Source organism: Adiantum capillus-veneris, chromosome 15 (genome assembly GCF_014529385.1).
Source record: "Adiantum capillus-veneris isolate H3 chromosome 15, ASM1452938v2, whole genome shotgun sequence".
Lineage (NCBI taxonomy): Eukaryota > Viridiplantae > Streptophyta > Polypodiopsida > Polypodiales > Pteridaceae > Adiantum > Adiantum capillus-veneris.
In genome coordinates, this window is record NC_140945.1 from 11,398,212 (window position 1) to 11,413,351 (window position 15,140).

A 15,140-nucleotide genomic window follows, 5' to 3' on the forward strand; every position below is an offset into this window, starting at 1 on the left:
TAACAACATGTATGGTGTTTGAGTCTTTTTTTGGAGAGATAACTACAACTTTGAAATTACAACACACAACCCTCGTGTGGTGGATGTAGCCCAACCCCTTAAGGTGGAGTCATCCCGAACGGATAAGGTTGGCCAAACCACATGGGAAACATCCCTAAGGACTAGACCATGTCTTCGAGCAGTCAAGGGGTGTTGAACCCACCACCTATAAAATCACAGGCTATGACTCTTCCAAGTGAGCTAACACTCATTGACATGGTGTTTGATTCTTGGCTTGAAGAAAGGAAAACTCCTATGGACATTCTCAAACTCTTTCCAAATAGACTTTAGAGATGCTAGGCCTACCACTCCATAGGCTACTTCAATTCCATAAAGAAGTACACGTGTCATCAAGGTGGAGAGAGAGAGAGAGAGAAAGAGAGAGAGAGAGAGAAGAAGAAGAAGAAGAAGAAGAAGAAGAAGAAGAAGAAGAGAGTTTTAACGCGTAGGAAACTATCCTTAAAGATCTACCCGACGAGGAGTTGAAGAGAGAGAGAGAGAGAGAGAGAGAGAGAGAGAGAGAGAGAGATTGCGCACATGCTTAAGAGCGACGGCTCCTCCCGGCAAAAAAGTTCTCCGTGCCCACCAAAGGCCCACCACACCCCTTCACGCAGCCACCGTTCTTCCCACCGACACAATTGCAACGTGCATTTTCTCGCCTTAACGGTTACTCCTGTGACTCGGCGGTGAGGACCGTTTGCCTGGCGGGAAGAAGCCTTAGTGGTTGCGATAGGAGGACAACACAATAACTTTTGTCTTTAGCGTTTTGATATCGGCTGGAGCTGTAGCATGTGCACTTACTGCCGATAGGTGGTAAAGTCTTGCTCTGAACCGGCCACCCACCGGAACCAAGGCATGTGCGCAGGCTGAGAGAGAGAGAGAGAGAGAGAGAGGGTTCACCTCAACTCATTTGCCTTGTACATCATGACTTGCAAATTGGAATTGGAATTTGAAGAGAGGGGGAGAGAGAGAGAGAGGAGAGAGACACACACACGAGTCAAAGACTCACGCTAGCGGTTTGTGGGAGGGGAGTCGACGAAGTGGATCTTACACCGTTTTGACGAGTCAATTTGGAAGCCGAGCGCCAAAGCAACAACATTGCTGCGTACAACACCAAGGTACCTCCCTGCCATATGAGGCTGCATCTTTTTTTTCGTTTTGTGCAGACGGCCATTTTCTGGAGGTCTGAGATTTCTATGGATCCTATTTCATCTTTTTGGCTCCATTTCTGTGTGCTGTTGTGTAAAGCTGTGTTTAACTTCGTACAAGCTGAATCTTACGTTGCCAGGTCCACGAGACCATTCAACTTACAGACGAGCCATGTTTATTCTTTCAACTTAAGAACCTAGGAGACAAAAGAAAGTGGTCAGTAATTGATGTCTCTGTGTGTCATTGTTGGTACTAGAAATGGAAAAGAGTGCCAGAATCCTCAGAGAGATGTGCATACAAGATGGGAGGTAGTGCCACGTTTGTGTAGGCCTGTGCCCAGTGCACCTTTCGTCCTTTTTTCTACGTGTACAACAAGCATGCTTCATAGACCATCCCAGAGATATTTGTAGCTGAAAAAGGAAAAATATGGCTGATGGGTGGTGGTTCTTGAGTTGTGTTCACTGTTAACTAGCTTCTTCCATGGCGAGATATGGGAAGAACTGTGCCATGAAACCTGAAATAAACATGAATGTAACAGCGAGTTGATTTGAAACCACAAAGAAGAAGGAAAAGTTGTCAAAACGAGCTAGAAATCGATTCATTGGAGCAAGAGCATTTTTATACATAGGGAGGTTGGTCGTCCTAAAATGTTGTAGTTTATCTAGAGTAACATGGAACAGGAATGAGGTGGGGATGACAAAAGCTAGTAAACGAGGTGGTACAAAAAAGGGGAACAAAAGTGGAGCGATCCTAATCTGATGATAGTCACTTTTAAGATCGATTTTGCTAAAACAAGTAGAATGATGTTATCTATCAAGTATATCATTGGTCTTGGGTGTTGGAAACTTGTTCATGATGGTAATCTTATTAAGAGCCCTGTAATTGTCATCACCACGTCATCATCTTCTGTGCTCGCTCTCTCTTTTACTGTCTTTGCCGGTCCGTTCTAATGCCACATCATCACTTTTATGAAAGCTTGAGGTGTTTATAGGAGACGGGTCTCTGGGAGCGTGTGAGATTGACACCAAAGAGACTCTTTGCCACATCCAGAAAGAGAAATCTGAAATCTCTTATCATAGTTCGGTATCTACATGGATATCTAAAGCTGATAGGATGAATGAGGATTTCTTTGCACATTTCAAGGAGCATCCCATGGGGACTTCTATTAGGGCCATGTGTGATTCTATAGATAGATTTGCACATAGATCGTGATGAGGTCCTTGGCATAGCCTTAGACTATTTTGAGCTTTTGTTTACTATAGATCAGTCGACTGATGATGCTATGCATGCAAGAGAGGAGGTTTGGTTTGATGTTCGGCCAGTGGTTATGGAGGCTATGAGTCACAATTTACTCACTCCTTTCACGTTGCTAGAGATGCATGGTGCAGTGGTTGGTATACATTGTGCCTCTTGTCTTGGAGAGGACGGGTAGACACGACAACTTTGGAATGTGCTTAGTCCAATTATGCTCTTTGGTCTGCAACATTTTTTTGTTACAAGCAAGATGTCTCCCACTATGGCCTTGGGGCTCATGTAACCAACTTGGACACCCCAAGTTTAGATTCTGTCGCGACACAAAAGAGAATTCACTTCAAAATTATTCACAACTTTAGATCACAGTGCAATTTGAGACACACGACCCGGTGTAGTTCCATGCCCAGAGGTATTGGCCTCAAAACCTGGCGCCCCTTTTGGTATTTCTTTGATATTAATCCTTGTGCAAAGTACAACTCTCATCGGGAACCTCCGCTCTCAGACTCTGTGTCCAGATGCTCTGAGAAGTGAGGCCTTAGGGCTCTTTTATTCTTACAAGGGATGCCAAAAGCAGAGCCCCAAAAGCAATTAAACTCAAAAGCAACTTGATCAAAAGCTTTAAACTTGAAAGCATTAATCCCCAAAAAGCAATGGGCTCCATAAATTGCCAAAAAGCAGTCATCATAATTTGTGGAAATCCGTACAGCCTGCCACACCAGCAGCTGTCAGCGCAAAACGCGGAAATCCGTAATGTCTGCCACGTCAGCATACCAACGTAAATTCCGAAAATTTGTACTGCTTGCTGCCACGTCATCTGTCTGCCTGCCCGTACTGTCTGTTGCCACGTCATCAGTTTGTGACATACCCCCCTCTTGAAAGAATTGTAATCGCCCTCCATTACGCTTGCAAAACAGACAGAGGCCATAAACCAGTTCAGTAGACACTGACTCTAAGTACCGACGCATTAGGCATGACGCATCTAGCACTTGTATAAAGACGATAGTCACATCACTGTACATGACATTACAGGACATCACATGACAAATCAATCACTGAAACATTCATTCCAAATCTCAGACCATGACTGCCAGCAACGTATTTAGTAACCACACCTAGATCTATTATGGACCTCACTGATGCCGGGTTAACTAATCCCATATTGCGATCATGTCTATAGAGATTTTCGACTCAAACACTGTCGTGTGCGAATAGTCATTCGCCTCTAGCACTCGTGTGCGAGAATCATTCACCTCAAGCACTTTCGTGTGCGAGTAATCATTTCCGGGGATCCCAATCCATCACTAAGTTCATAGAGTGGTCCAATCATTCAGTTCCAGCTATGTGGCCAACTCATCCCGCAGGAACTCTTGATGCGCGCACTACAGTTCCATTGAATCGGTCGTGATTCAATTATCAGGTTCATTTGGGAGTTGTCACTGCTCCAAAATCATCGTCTCATTCTTAATTCTGCTCTCTGTCTAGAATTAATAGATTCTTTTATAAAACATTAGTTTTATTCAAAATTTAAAATCATCTTCCAAAAAGTCATATTTCATAAATTCATTAAGCAAAATAATGCTAGTTCATCCATAATTTTCTATGTAAAATCTGTTATGAAACGAGTATCGCCTCGTCCTATTGTCCTTTCAATCTGTCAGTCGTTCTGATTCTTGTGCCTTTTGGGGCACCGTGTTGCGATATGTCTTTGTTCTCCACATTCAAAACACTTTCCTATTTTGAAATATTCATCTCTCTGATCTTCTGTCAGTGGAGGTTGTCTATCTCTCTGTCGATTATTTCTGCTATGACTTGTTGAAGATTCATTTGATGGGTAAGTCAAATTACCCGAATGTATAGCAAATCCTCGCTTCGCATGTCCCATCAACTGTTGTATGGACTTGGATTTCCTTTCAAGACAGTAGTCTCGAATTTCTTTGGGAAGTCCACAACAAAACCGCTCAATCTGCTCCTTAAAACTGGTCTTCTTAAAGGATGAAATAAGTAGAAAAGTTTCCCAAAATCTTTCACAGTAAGAATCCAAAGATTCCGTCTTGACCATCTGAATATGGTTTTAGTCAGTAATCACGTCTCGTTCGTATCCTTGTGTGAGCCATGAAGAAATAAAGAGTTTCTTAAATTTCAACGACTTTGTCGACACTTGTTTCCTTAACAAAAGAGTGGACCACCATGTCCGTGCATTGCCTTTCAGAAAGGATGCCGGTCGTTCAATCTTGGAGTGCTTTGTATAGCGGCCTCTAGAAAATGCTATGTCAAACTGTTGGACTAAGGCTAAAGCTTTGGGAGCATCTCAAAACCCTAAAAAGTACTCAAACTTTACTGATTGTCCTCCCTCTTTGAATTCTTTGGGCTTTTTGCCCTTGTCGTCGCGGAAATCATATTGATTGGCTTTGTAAAAGTGCTTTCTTTGCATAAAACATGATATTTCCGTCGTTTCTTGCCCTTTCTGTCCTCATCATCGAGTCAGAAGAAGATGAGCTGTTCGAGCTGTCAAAAGAAAATGAGTACGAATTGGGCAATCCTTCAGGTGTAAACACTTCTTCTGCTTTCTGGCGTTTTCAAAAGTGTTTGGCCCAAGTAATGGGGAAATCAGTTCTCTTGTTACACTTCTTGAGTTGCTTTTCGACGGCTTCTCCGTGTCCAGAAGTTGATTGCTTTGGGTGTGGCAGCATCATGGAGTTCTTCTTCAGTAAACATTCTTGGAGTAGGAGGCTTCTTGATTGCCGGTTTGATTGGTGGCTCGGTGGCTTTCTGCCACTGAGTATGCACTTCAACCATCGATTGCTAAAAATTTTGCAAATTGGGATTTTTAGCAAACTGAGGCATCTGCTTTTGCACTCGTCAACCTGCTGTCGACGTTGCATCTCCAAGAGTTCATACTGTGTGGGCCGGGGTGGCCCGTACTCATCTTTTGCTAAGTCGCTTGAATTTTTTGTATTGCCTCCTCCTGCCTCAATGGTGGCAGAATAGGTCGACTGATTCTTTTTGGAATCCATAGGTGTCGTGAGGAGAAGGATCGGATTTTCCGGTAGAAGAGAAATCGGCTATGCTCTGATACCATTGTAACAAACTTGGACACCCCAAGTCTAGATTCTGTCGCGACACAAAAGAGAATTCACTTCAAAATAATTCACAACTTTAGATCACAGTGCAATTCGAGACGACACAACCCGGCGTAGTTCCGTGTCCAGAGGTATTGGCCCCAAAACCTGGCACCCCTTTTGGTATTTCTTTTATATTAATCCTTGTGCAAAGTACAACTCTCGTTGGGAACCTCTGCTCTCAGACTCTGCGTCCAGATGCTCTTAGAATTGAGGCCCTTAAGGCTCTTTTATTCTTACAAGGGATGCCAAAAGCAGAGCCCCAAGAGCAATTAAACTCAAAAGCAACTTGATCAAAAGCTTTAAACTTGAAAGCATTAATCCCCAAAAAGCAATGGGCTTCATAAACTGCCAAAAAGTAGTTAGCGTAATTTGTGGAAATCCGTATAGCCTGCCACGTCTGCAGCTGTCAGCGCAAAATGTGGAAGTCGGTACTGTTTGCCATGTTAGCATGCTAGCGAAAATTCCAAAAATTTGTACTGATTGCTGCCACGTCATCAATTTGTGACACTCATTTCTCTTATACTGAAATTTGTGACACTCATTTCTCTTATACTGAAATTTGGAGATGTATCGTCCCTCCAACAATGAAGGCCGATCACACTCATGTCTTCTGCGTATAAGATTTTAGCATGATGAGCATGCATGAGAGACCGTTTTTGCCTTACCTCATACATCTTTCACAGATAGTTTGGTACAGAATCGATGCATTTTGGATAGCATCTTCACCTTTTATGAGGCAGTTGAGTTGGCACGACAGGCGGGACAGCTAGTGGTTGTCATGTTTGAGAAGGCTTATGATAGAGTTGATTGGGCTTTTTTGGAGGACACTATGCAGAGGATGGTGTAATAGGCTTGGACACCCAAGTGAGAAATCAATACCAGCACACGAACAGAAACTGCAACAATTGAACTTGAGAAGAAGAGAGGGAGAAGTGGAGAGTCGACACGAAGCAGTGGAGTTTAGCTTCCAGATGCACTGGCCCCAAAGATTGGTGCCCCTTCCGGTATTTCTTTCTTTATTGCTGTTCACAAAGGTACAACTCCCGAGGGTCCGACTCTTTGCTAGCTCTTCCCTGCTTTTGTCTCCGAGAAAGGCCTTGGGCACTCTTTTAGAGTTACATGGGGCCTAAAAGCAAATCCCCTTAAAAGCATTGAGTTCCAGAAGCACGTGCCTAAAGCTGGCACTCAAAAATCTCTTGCGCAAAAGCATCCCAAATGCGGGCCGTGTAAGAGACTTGGACACTCCAAGTCGAGAATCTACCGCGACACCACAAATAATCACTTCAAAACAGTTCACAGTTCACAATTGATTCGACACTGGCCCGGCGGAGTTCGTGCCTAGAGATATTGGCCCCAAAGACTGGCGCCCCTTTCGGTATTTCTTTTTGTATTAATCTGCAACTCAAAGTACAAGCGAGTAGCCGGGACTCACTCTGAGACTCTACGTCCCGATGCTCTGAGAAGTGAGAGCCCAAGCTACCAATATAAAGGTTTACAAGGGATGGTAAAAGCTGAGCCCCAAAAGCTGAAAATCAAAAGCTCTTCAGGAAGTAAAGTAGAAGAGGTTTCTCTCTCATAGGCTTTGCAAAAATAAAGCAAAGAGCTCTCTCTCTCTCTCTCTCTCTCTCTCTCTCTCTCTCTCTTCCAATTGCGTAGCCAGCCAAAAAGCAAAACTGCCGCAAGTCTGCCTGTTTTTTCTTGCTACCGCAATTCCCGCCGCAAAACGTGGGCGTCCGTATAGCCAGCCACATGTCACCCAACCGGCAGCCAGCCACGTCATCATTTGCTGCATCCTTGCCAGAGGGTGTGTGTACTGGGCAGCCCTGTCACCGAGTTGTGTGAGGCCGTACAGTTTTGCGACGTCAGCACTTGTTAGCGCAAAACACAAAGCAGCCTGCCATGTCATCAAATTCACTGTTTTAGGCTCTTGTACACTTTCAGCAGGTTTTTATCCATCAAGGCGTCTTATTAACCCCTTAGCTATGCCACGTCAAGCACTTGTGACATTACCCCCTCTTAAAAGAATAGTAATTACCCTCGATTACGCTGCAAAACAGGCAAAGGACAAATATTAGCTCAATAGACACTGATTCTATGTACCCATGCACCAAATTGCACACCTTCAGTACTTGCACAAAGGCAGCAATTACTGATCAATCACATCATATAATATATTTCCGTCGAGATCTCGGATACAAATCATGAGCATTGTAACTTATTGATCATTGTAACTTATTTAGCAAGCACATCCAAACCATGCTGATCTTTTCACGGATGTCTTGATCCACTAAGCCTTGTCACTATCAGATCGATGTCCTTTCTCACATTTCAAGCAGACATGCGATTGACTATCCTAAATAAGAAGAGAGTGAGCCTTGGGGACATCTTTTAAGGCCCTTGGCCATCTAAAAGTAGTTACATGAAAAGCATCAAGTCTAAAAGCATCTGGTCCCAAAAGCTAGCGCCCTTAGGGATTGTCCATATATCAGTACCACGTCAGCAGAAGTCAGCGCAAAACGTGGCGTCCGTACAGTTGCCACATCATCAACTCTTCTAGGCAATTTGTAGAGAGAGTGTGTGTGCATGCACGCGCGCTTTATTTTCAGGCCCCATTGGCCGGGGCTCCATAAGTGGTTGGGGGTTAGGATTTTAATCCTAACCCATTTAATAATTGGGCCACTCGATGAGGATCCTGTAAGTTGGAGAGAGAGAGAGAGAGAGAGAGAGAGAGAGAGAGAGAGAGAGAGAGAGATTTGTTTGGATTCAAATGCAGGTCATTACAAAGGACAAATTCTTGAAGATTTCAAACTGTTCGATTTGGATTGTAATTTTGGAGCCATGAGTTTTGTATTTCGGGGATCTCGTGGAGATTTAGAAAGTGGATTTGCAGATTTTATCCCTGAACGCCGAAACGTGGTAACCGACTTTGATTGTTCTATCTGACATCACCAATATGACGTAAAATTCGGCATATTGTGGGAAGTTATAGCTGAATTGCTATAATGTTTAGTTTTTAGATGCTTCTTACCCTACCTACCCCCGCCCAAAAAAAAAAAAAAAAAGGGGCCCGGGGGGGGGGGGGTAAAAACTGGGGTAACTTTGTGTGTATGTAGATATGTCTTATGTTTTGATAGGACACACACGTATACACGCGTGTAACCATATAAGCATGCGTATCGCCTATGATTGTACGTACGGCATGACATCACATACTTGCCAAGTTGGTAATCTTTTTTGGGTTTTCTTTTCAGAGGTTTCATGCAAATGGCAGGTCCATCAACTCAAACTCAATGGCATTTCTTGTCACAGGTTAATTGCCAGAGTTATAGTTGCTGTGATTTATTATGTTCTTTCAAACTTGAGCCATCTCTTATTTGTGTCTTTTTTGATCCCAGTGCTATTATTGTTTATGATTCTGAACTCTCATCAGATGTCTCCCAATTTTCTGGTTTGTCTTTTTGGTTATGATCTATTTTCTAGTAGATTTACGAGACTAAGTATGAGCTGATCAGCAAAGGCTTTCTTGTATTGATTCTTACAGCTTTGGCTGGGAATGGGCATTTTTCTCATGGCTACAGGTCTACGTGTGTATGCCATATGCCAACAGCTGCAGGCACAAGCACAAGCTCATGCTGCTGCTGCAGCAGCTGCAGCTGGAGGTCTGGTTGGTCACACAGAGTTTCGCCTTCGAATGCCTCCATCCATAGCTTTTGCCACGAGGGGTCGTTTGCAAGGTCTCAGACTGCAACTTGCACTACTCGATCGAGAGTTTGATGACCTTGGTATGTACCTTTTACTTTTCAGTACTACCAGTTCAATTTCTATCTATTTCATAAGGGTGTGCGTGCTGAGTTTGCGTCATGACTCTGGAGATGCAGGGCAGACTTAGAGATAATGAAGTGTAGCTCTACCAAAACCCAGAGATGATTTAGGAACCTGATCTCTCTCTCTCTCTCTCTCTCTCTCTCTCTCTCTCTCTCTCTCTCTCTCTCGCCCCCTCCTGTTGCTGCTCTCTTTCGCGCCCATCCTGCCCGCCCCTCCCCTCACCTGTCGCGCCTGCCCCCCACAGCCCCTCCCCCCCCCAGGTCTGTATCACGCGCTGCTGCATTTGCAAGAGTGTTCAGAAGTTCCGAACCACAAACCAGGGCAATCAGAAAATTTTCAGAACAGTTTTCTGGGATTTTCTGGGAATTCCAGAAGTGCAGGTGAAGGATTCAGTTTCTCAGCTTTTCAGAAATTGCATAATCGTATGCTTCTCATATGCTTGAATATGCCTACTTGATGTGAGAGAACATGTACGCATAATGTGCAAGAACATGTATGTGTAATGCGGGTTTCTCTCTCTAAAGAGCTTTCCCTCTCCCCCTCTCCCTATCCCTTTGTGGCTCTCAAGCATGAGAAAGCAAAATAGCAAGGATGACCCTCTGGAGCAACCTCCTGGGCACAATAAAGACGCTCGAAGAACTCGTGTCAGTGCAGGAAAGCAAGATAAACACACTTGAAGATCGTGTGATGGCCCAAGATGAAGAGATTGCGTTACTCCAGAAGGAGCTCGCAGATTTGTGATCAGGAAATGCACTCGAAGAGGGAGCGCTCCAACCCTCGGTAGTTGAGGAACTCAACACGATCAAAGAACAAGTACGGGCCATCAAAGAAGGCGAGGAGTAACACAAAGAAATGACGACTTTGTGGGTAGATTTTATTACAAAGACCCAACAAAAAGCGGACGAAGCCGAGAAATGGATTGCAATCGCCAAGAAAGGGAAAGGCAAGGAAGCAACCCCCACACCCACCATCATTAACATGACGCTAGAAGAGGAGCAAAGGAGGCGTATGCGTGCCTTACATGTGAGGATTTGTGGCCTCAAAGACCAAGATAATATTGATGCAGAGGTAAAAGAACTCATGACTATGATGGGGATTAGTGAGCCAACGCAAATGAGAGCTTGGAGAGCGGGCAATAAGAAAAACGGAGGCAATGGGGAAACCTCGAAGGAAAGGGCACTTATCCTTCGTTTCCCCTCCATGGAAGCAAAGGACTTTTTGAAGAAGAGAAGTCTTAAAAAGACCGGCATATTTCTCGGAGATGACCTCACCCTCTCGTAGATCGCTCATATGCAGGAGGTAATGCCAGACATTAGAGCGGCAAGGGAAAAAGGTAAGATTGCTTTTTACCGAGATGGGAGAGTGGTGATATTGGAGCCACGCTCCGCATGACGGTGCGAGACCTATGGGACCACACTCAAAGTTGCTACTTGGAATTGTAATGGATCTCTACGCCTTGATGTGGATGCTTTTGAGGATAGTTTTTGAAATCGGCCCGTAGGGCGGTAGGCTTTAGCTTTCACCCGATCTTTACACTTTTAAACTTTACGACACAGAGGAACTTCACGAATAAACCTGTGACTGGGAATTACACTTCAAAACAAACCACGGCTTGGGAGCTAGAGCGCTCCCAAGCACAACAACACTTTTACTATATTCTTAGTACGGCCATCGAGCTGTGAACAAGATATGCAAAAGGCAAGTGAGAATGAAAGGAAAGCCTTGAATCTATGTAAAGCTTACAATCATAACGAAAATGCAGCTAACCAAGAAACACCTAGTCCTATTTTACCACACCAGTTGAGCTTAATGAAGAAAGAAACCCACTGATTTCAATCGTTTAAACACACGACGACGTTAGATAAGAACATAATTAATCTCTTGTATATATACAAAAAAGCACCTCTTTGGCTAACTAGCTAAGTGACGCCTTTTTGTTTAGTCCCTGCGGTTGGCTTACTTTATCGACTGTGTAGTAACCTTTCTCTTTTTTTCAAGCGTAAGCTTGTATTGAGCTTCAACAACTTTACAGGGCCATTTCCTGCATCCCTTGCCAACTCCAGTAGCTTGTATTGAGCTTTAACAACTTTACAGGGCCATTTCCTGCATCCCTTGCCAACTCCAGTAGCTTAGAGGTCCTTGACCTTAGTGCAAAGCAAATGTGTTCACAGGCAAGGGAGTATTCCTGCGTTTTTCAAGAATCTGCATGAAGATCTATGCACAGAGTATGGCTTGGGTTCAGTGCTTACCATGAGAAGAGTTCACCCCTTAAGGCTAAGCAAAATTCTAAACTTCCAGAGCAGAGATGCAACCTTAGCGTTTCTATGCAGACATTGCACCATACTACATCCCATACCTTCATAGATAGCTTGTCCTTGCACCACTTGCGCCAATTAGGAGCTCTGATTGCAATAATAGTGGCTTACGTGTTGGCATTTGTCTTTATCATTACGGGTATGGTTGGGTGTTTCCATCATTTGACTAAAAAACAGCAGCATATAATATAAAGGAGCTGGTGCATGATTCAGTAGCTCCAGAAGAAACCAAGATGGAAATAAGTGCAGTAACAGCTTTAAAGCATGGTTCTTTTTCCTTTGAGCATTTGTTGAAAGCATTGAATCTTGGCAGTCGTGTGAAGAATCTTCTTATCACATGTGTTGCTGCGTTATTTGAAGAAAAGATGGAGGTTGCAGAGCTAGCAATGCAAGATCTTCATAAATCGGCGTCTGTGTTTAGAGATCCTTTAGAAAGACTTGCTGCATACATGTCTGAAGGGCTCGTAGTAAGGCTTCATGCTTTTAGGTCCACTATATACGGGTAAAAAGAGACTAAAGGGTTGGGTTCCCTTTCTGCTGGGGAAATCGAGGGCCATAACATAAATGCAAGAGACTGAGATGCTATGCTATCTAAAGCATGAAAAGGAGACCGCTTAACGTGAAGGACTGGGATTGGGTTACTTTTATAGCTGCTGTAGCGCTACTATAGCTTGTTGTTTTTGCTGCTTTTCTAAAAAGAGAGAAAGCAAACGAAAGCAAAAATAGAATTGCTTGCTTGCGTTAATAAAACAAAAAAGCGTTGATAAGGTAAAGGTAGCGGCTACTGTTACAGTTATCAAAGTAGACTTATGTGTCGTTTGGTTTGTCATTTTGAAGGGATGGCAAATGGGGTGACCACTGCACTTTTTCCTTTGATTGTCTATTTTTGCTGTTCATTGTTACGGAACAGAGGCAACGACACAGTTACATTCTTACCAAGGTAAGATCGGCGGGAAGAGTGCTCAGGTAACGGCTTGGCCATCATATCATAGGGAAAGAGCGTCTTGTAATTTTCGATTCTGTACTGTACTTCAGCATAATCATCAAGGAAAAGTGTAGGAGGAAATGGGATTCGAACCCATGATACAATGTATTGTATGTTGATTTAGCAAACCAATGCCTTAAGCCGCTCAGCCATACCTCCGGGAAGGGAAGGGATCGGACCTTCCCCCAACGTTAGTTTGTATTTTCAAGTTCTGTTTTATAATAAAAAAAAGAAAGTCTATATCTGTATCTATAAAAGGAAACTACAAACTATGAAAATAAGATACGATCGATTATCCACCCAAAAAAAGCAAAAATCCCACATACCAAAAAAAGTCGCAAATAAAGTTAATCCAGGTAACATAACGAAGGCATAATGATAGTAGGGTCAAGATACCACTGCCCTCCGAACCGGACGTGGAGATCTCCCCTCATCTGGCTCTCTGCAGCACGCACTTTCGAAATAGTCCCCATTACTGCTTCCCTTAATATCCGTCATATATCGTATGGGGGTTTACAGGAGATCCCAGAGCCTTAAGAGCACTAGTAGTCGTTACGTATGGCTCTTGCTGAGATTGTTTTTTTCCTGTGCTCTAGCTATTTTGCCTTTCAAACCTTTTACCGTATGTATAGTGACGGCAGCGTGATTCCATATTATCAAGGAAAGGCAGGGGGCTGCAATTTTCCCTGCTTTAGCGAAACCTAACATACCGCGACCTTTGTTAAATACGCCTACCATGCCTTTATTCATTTTAACATGCCTTGTGGACAAAAAAAAGGAGTCTGAGGCTTATTAACTCACGTTCTTGCTAGCACTACATTAACTCTGGCCTTTACGTCCCTATTGTCGCTTTTTGGGCTCGTAGAGTCGAGTTTACCGTTTACCCACCACGGAGCTTAGGGCTAACAAGTCATGACATACTCCTCGCACAACAAATCCACTTTAAAGTTAACTTATTTACTTAGCCAATTTCCGGAATGTATACGAAATCCCATAAGGACCTGAGATCTCAATAGCACCCTTGTCTAAGGCTTTAAATGAGACTTCGTATCCAAAATACAAAAACGATCTCACTATAAAGTCGTTGAAAACTTTATCAAAGAACCGGCGCTTATTCAAGAAGCAATAAAGTCTATTACCGAAAGTACTGGTTTTAAAAGCAAAAAGTAATTCGTTTGCAAAAAGATTTACATTATACGCCGTAAGAGCCCCTAAGAGCCCCTAAGATGCTAAACGTAATAGGTACTAGTTTGATAGTGATTAGAGTAGTAAACTCAGATTCAGCAAGAATATCATTTTTGGGTAGCATTGAAAGGGAATTGGCCCAAAAATTAGTACCTAAACCAATCATCATATCGGTCCCTAGGCCACCCCATTGCTGCTAGAAAGGCCCGGCTTCAAAACCGTACGTGAAGCTTCTACCCGCCTCATACGGCTTCTCCCAGGATCGAAGATCTTTATTGGCTTTACGAACGAAGGTTCAAAAAGGGATTTTCAATATGACAATGCCTGCATAGGAGCTGAGGTTGCCTTTTATTAAGTCTTTGTTTCAAAAAACAATTCTATACGGATATGTAAGGCAATCTCTAAATATATGTATACCTGGAGATAGATTACCTAAACAATTTTTCTTTGGGCCACAAAGGCTTCTGGCCTTTGTTTGCATTTGCAAAGCTTTTTTTTTGTTGTTTGTAGTTTCGTTGATTGATTTTAAACGCTTTACGTTTTACTAAGCTTCTGTCTTACTTTTATGTGCTCTTAGCTAGCCATTCAACTATTCGGTTCGGCGATTACTTTTCAACTGAAAAAAGAAAGTAAAAAGAAAGAAGGGGTTGTGCAGCTTTTCCTGGCATAGCCCCGGGAGCCTTTGGCCCTATAAGTCTTTTTGTTGTCAAGTATTCTTTGTTTTGTTGGAATGGAAGTTATTTTGTTGGCCGGCTTTACGAGACGAGTAAAGGAACCTTCAGGGCCCTCTCCAGTTCCCCGCCCTCCCTTATGTAATGTGCTTTCGAGGACTTGCGTTCCCATTGAACCTTTATTCGTGTGGTCAACTCCGCAGCGCGGGGTTCACCTCACCTCCACCTGTTAGTTTAGTGGTTGGCAAAACAAATAAAAGCTAAAGGTGCGAAGCAGTCGCTTTTCTCTTTCTCAGGCTTTAGTATCTATATTCAACAAATGAGTACTATAGCCTTTCTACCCAACAGGAGACCTTCTCTTGCCGTCTCTATTCCTTGCGACCCTAAGGTCACCACTTACCCCATTGTCGAGGTCTGGGGTGTTTGTTTTTTGGTTACCCTGTGTGACTCGTATTACTATAATCTTGCGTGTACATTTTGTATGAGTTGCCTAGATTAAAGAACATACATTTTGTTCATATCGTTCGTTGGGGCAAGAAGCTTGTTGGTAAATTCTAGGTCTACAACTGCCTTAGCTTTGGGCCAGGGGATTTGT

At 43.3% G+C, this 15,140-nt stretch overlaps 1 protein-coding gene across 2 annotated transcripts in view; it reads left to right on the plus strand.

Annotated features, from left to right (window-relative positions):
- Positions 1-858: 858 nt before the first annotated feature.
- Positions 859-15,140, plus strand: part of SDIR1 (RING/U-box superfamily protein) — a 49,962-nt gene continuing 35,680 nt past the window's right edge. Inside the window, exons 1-5 of one of the 2 annotated variants that reach the window (XM_086530052.1) lie at positions 859-1,157; positions 8,338-8,477; positions 8,816-8,873; positions 8,960-9,012; positions 9,106-9,346. In XM_086530052.1, the coding sequence (XP_086386178.1) occupies positions 8,403-8,477; positions 8,816-8,873; positions 8,960-9,012; positions 9,106-9,346 (427 nt within the window). In that variant the 5' untranslated portion in view covers positions 859-1,157; positions 8,338-8,402. Of the gene's footprint in view, positions 1,158-8,337; positions 8,481-8,815; positions 8,874-8,959; positions 9,013-9,105; positions 9,347-15,140 lie in introns of both variants that reach the window. The other variant, XM_086530051.1, reaches the window with a different exon arrangement.